General features: G+C 56.8%; 1 protein-coding gene across 1 annotated transcript; it reads left to right on the forward strand.

The window, feature by feature from the left end:
• Positions 1-1,680: 1,680 nt before the first annotated feature.
• LOC128779993 (Y-box-binding protein 1-like) lies at positions 1,681-2,796 on the forward strand. The gene has a single exon (XM_053917410.1). The coding sequence runs from the start codon at positions 1,681-1,683 to the stop codon at positions 2,794-2,796; it is 1,116 nt and encodes a 371-aa protein (XP_053773385.1).
• Positions 2,797-3,156: the final 360 nt, after the last annotated feature.

The raw sequence follows: 3,156 nt of genomic DNA on the forward strand, positions 1-3,156 counted from the left end.
CTTGGCTCAGGCCTGTGGGGATGAGGACATCCTATATACATTTTTCTAATATTTCCTGGACACCCCGAGTCCTGGACCCCATTACAAATCCCTTCTTGGGGCCCTCCTCTTGGCTGCAGCCTGCTTCAATGGAACTGTATGTGCAGACCAGTGAAGCATGGTGGCAGGAGACCTGGAGCTGGAGTGAACTTTATCTGAGGTAAGTGTAAGGGTTCACCTCATACTAAATATTTGAACATAAGCAAGCAACCTCCTTTCTCTGGGCTCTGGTTTCCTCATCTGTCAGCTGTCCCATTTCCTTATAGAGTGGGTTGTTTTAGGGAGCAAATGCACCAGATGTGAGAGGTTTCTGTAAACTCTAAACTGCCAGGCCAACGTGGCTTATTTTTCTCATTCATAAGTGAAAACTGAGTTTTCTGATGAGTTACAATGTACTCTTGGAGCATGCTCTGCCACCCCTGCGGAAAGGCTGATTTCAGAAAGCTAGCTGTACCTTAGCACGGTATCCTGTGCTGGCACTGAGTCAGAGTATGAATCAAATGCAGCACACTCCCACCTGGGCTGGGCTTAGGGAAGGCTGCTTGCAGGTACTGTTGCTGCGGAGTTGGAGGGAGGCCCTGGGGCAGTGGTTAGTCCGCCGTTTGGGCTGCAATGAGATGAAACGCAGACAAGAACTCAGGCAGGTCCAGGCCTCCGCCACAGTCAGCGTCACCAAGTTCCCATACAGAGCATACTGAAGTGAGGCCGAATTCTTCGCGTTTCTATAGAATTAAATCTGAAGCTCCATTTAGGATGAAGATCAAAGAGCTATTTGAAAATAAAAAAAGTTTGCATCTCCAGTTAAACACAAGGAAGAATTGCCCGAGCTCTGCCCGAGCTCTACTTGCTTTATGTAGGCGAGAACACAGAGTTACTTCAACAGGGTTTTCACAATACTGTAGCCAAAAAAGGGTTTCCCACTCGGGCTCACTGGTTTACAAACCTCACACTAGTCTAGATGAACCTGTACCAGTGTAACGTCCTCTCGGTACTAGCCTTCTAGCCCTGGCGGGCTTCCTGCGTCCCTGTGCAGGAAGGCAAAACAAACAAAAATTGAAAACCCGAAAGGCAGCGGGCTCCTTTGATTGGGTCTTCATTTCATGCGGTTGCCACGTTGCCTGAAATCACACAAAACGCCTCCCTCCCAGAGAGGGCCCGCAAGGCATTGGAGGAGGACCGGGCTTTTGCCAGAGAGCAACTAGACGGTGTCCTCAGAAGGCTGTGCATCTCCCCAAGCAACGGAAAGGGACGGAAAGTGCGTCCTCTCTCGACACGCACTCATAAGAGCACAATTAGAGTTACTATAAGAGCACAAGCAGGACAGTTTTCAAGAGGAAAGTTCCCTAGAGCTTCCTGTGTGCCCCTTGGCCAAGAGGGACCAAGCTCTGGGGATGTGGCCCCCGGCGCACGTGGCACGGGCCGTAGGCCCCGCCCCCTCACTGGCGCCACCTCGAGACGCCCCGCTGTGACGTCACCCTGAAGCCACTCCCTGTCTTCCAGGAGACGCCCAGGCCACACCCAAGAGTCTCAGGGTGCAGACCCAGAGTCCCTGGTCCTTCTGACGGGAGACTGTCCTAGAGCGAGTCCCCTGCCTCTAGAACTGCCCCCACCCCTGCAGGCGGATTGCCCTCACTCCTGACAATGGAGAGAAAGGATGGCCTCCTGAGTGAGGCTGGACAGGCTGGCCCCCGGGAGGTGGCCGTCGCAGCCTCCCGCCAAGCCTCGCTGGAAGACCCGTTGCCCTTGGAAGGTGGAGACTGTCCCCGGGCCCTAGTCACCAGCAACGCAGGTGGACCCCGGACCCTGGAAGCCACAGCGGCAGCGGGTGCCCAGGGAAAGGCGCCCAAGAAAGTCATCGCCCAGAAGGTGAGCGGATCCGTCAAGTGGTACAATGGGAAGTGTGGGTACGGTTTCCTCAGAAGGCACGACACGCAGGAAGAAGTGTTTGTTCACTACTCGGCCATCGCCCGGAGCGGACTTCGAAAGCACCGGCGCGGCATGGGCACCGGGGAGGTTGTCGAGTTCGACGTGCTGCAGAGTGAGCGGGGCACCGAGGCCACCAACGTGACCCGGCCAGCCGGCGCCCCGGTGAAGGGCAGACGCTTCAGCTCCGGCTTCTACAATCGCCCTGGCGCGCCGCAGCATCTCCTTGGTGCCAGGAACGCCAAAGAGGACGTCGTCGATGGCGAGGCCATCAGGGAAGACGTCACCACAACCAAGGGCCAGAGGTACTGCCAGACCAGCAGCCCCCACACCCAGCGACAGCAGCGCTTCCGGCCCTTCCGCGAGGCCCCAGGCGCCACCTGCAGCCCTGCCACCTTCGCTTCCGCCAAAGGCCGGTGGGCCGTGCACCTGCCTGCGCCCGAGCCACCCGCAGGGCCTGAGGACAAACCGCCGCGCCGGGGGCCGGGGTTCAGCTACCGGCTGAGCCGCCCTAGGGGCCGAGGCACAGCCCCTGATCCGAAGCCGTCACCCAACCTCGCCCAGGAGCTGGAGGCAGAAAAGGAGAGCAGGAGCGATGCCGACGGCCTGCAGCAGGGGTCCCCACCACGCTACGGATGCCACTGCCCCAACAACCCCTGTGATTGCCATAGCCCGCAGCAGCTGCCTGACGAACAAGGCCAGAAACCCGAAGGAGGAGAGGGTGAGATCGGGAAGGGCCCTGCTGGGAAACCCGCTTGCGTTGCGAAGAAGACCAGCGCCTCCAAGCGGGAAGCCGCAGTTGTAAAAGCCTCCTCTGCTGCTCAGACCCAGTAGCAGCCCCGCTGCCTCCCATGGACTCCCTGGTCTGGGCTGCAGGTGATGTCCCCTCCAGGAGATGGCGCTCTTCGGTGTCACGCCGTCCAAACTTGCATATTGTCTGTTAGCTTTGTGCCCTGAGAAAAATACAAGCCCCTTCCCCAAGGTTTGAGGATAAACAACAAGATCTGTATATTTCTAAAGTTCTCTCTCTTACCATCTGCCTTAGTGGTTTACACACACACACACACACACACACAGGCACACGCCTCTGATTCCATTCTTTTAAATTATCTGACCAGGATCGCAGCTATGATTCTACATCCCCAGGTGAATGAGGTGCAGCAGTTTAAAGATTTGTGTGTAATGCAAAAACAA

Source organism: Desmodus rotundus, chromosome X (assembly GCF_022682495.2).
Source record: "Desmodus rotundus isolate HL8 chromosome X, HLdesRot8A.1, whole genome shotgun sequence".
Taxonomy (NCBI): domain Eukaryota; kingdom Metazoa; phylum Chordata; class Mammalia; order Chiroptera; family Phyllostomidae; genus Desmodus; species Desmodus rotundus.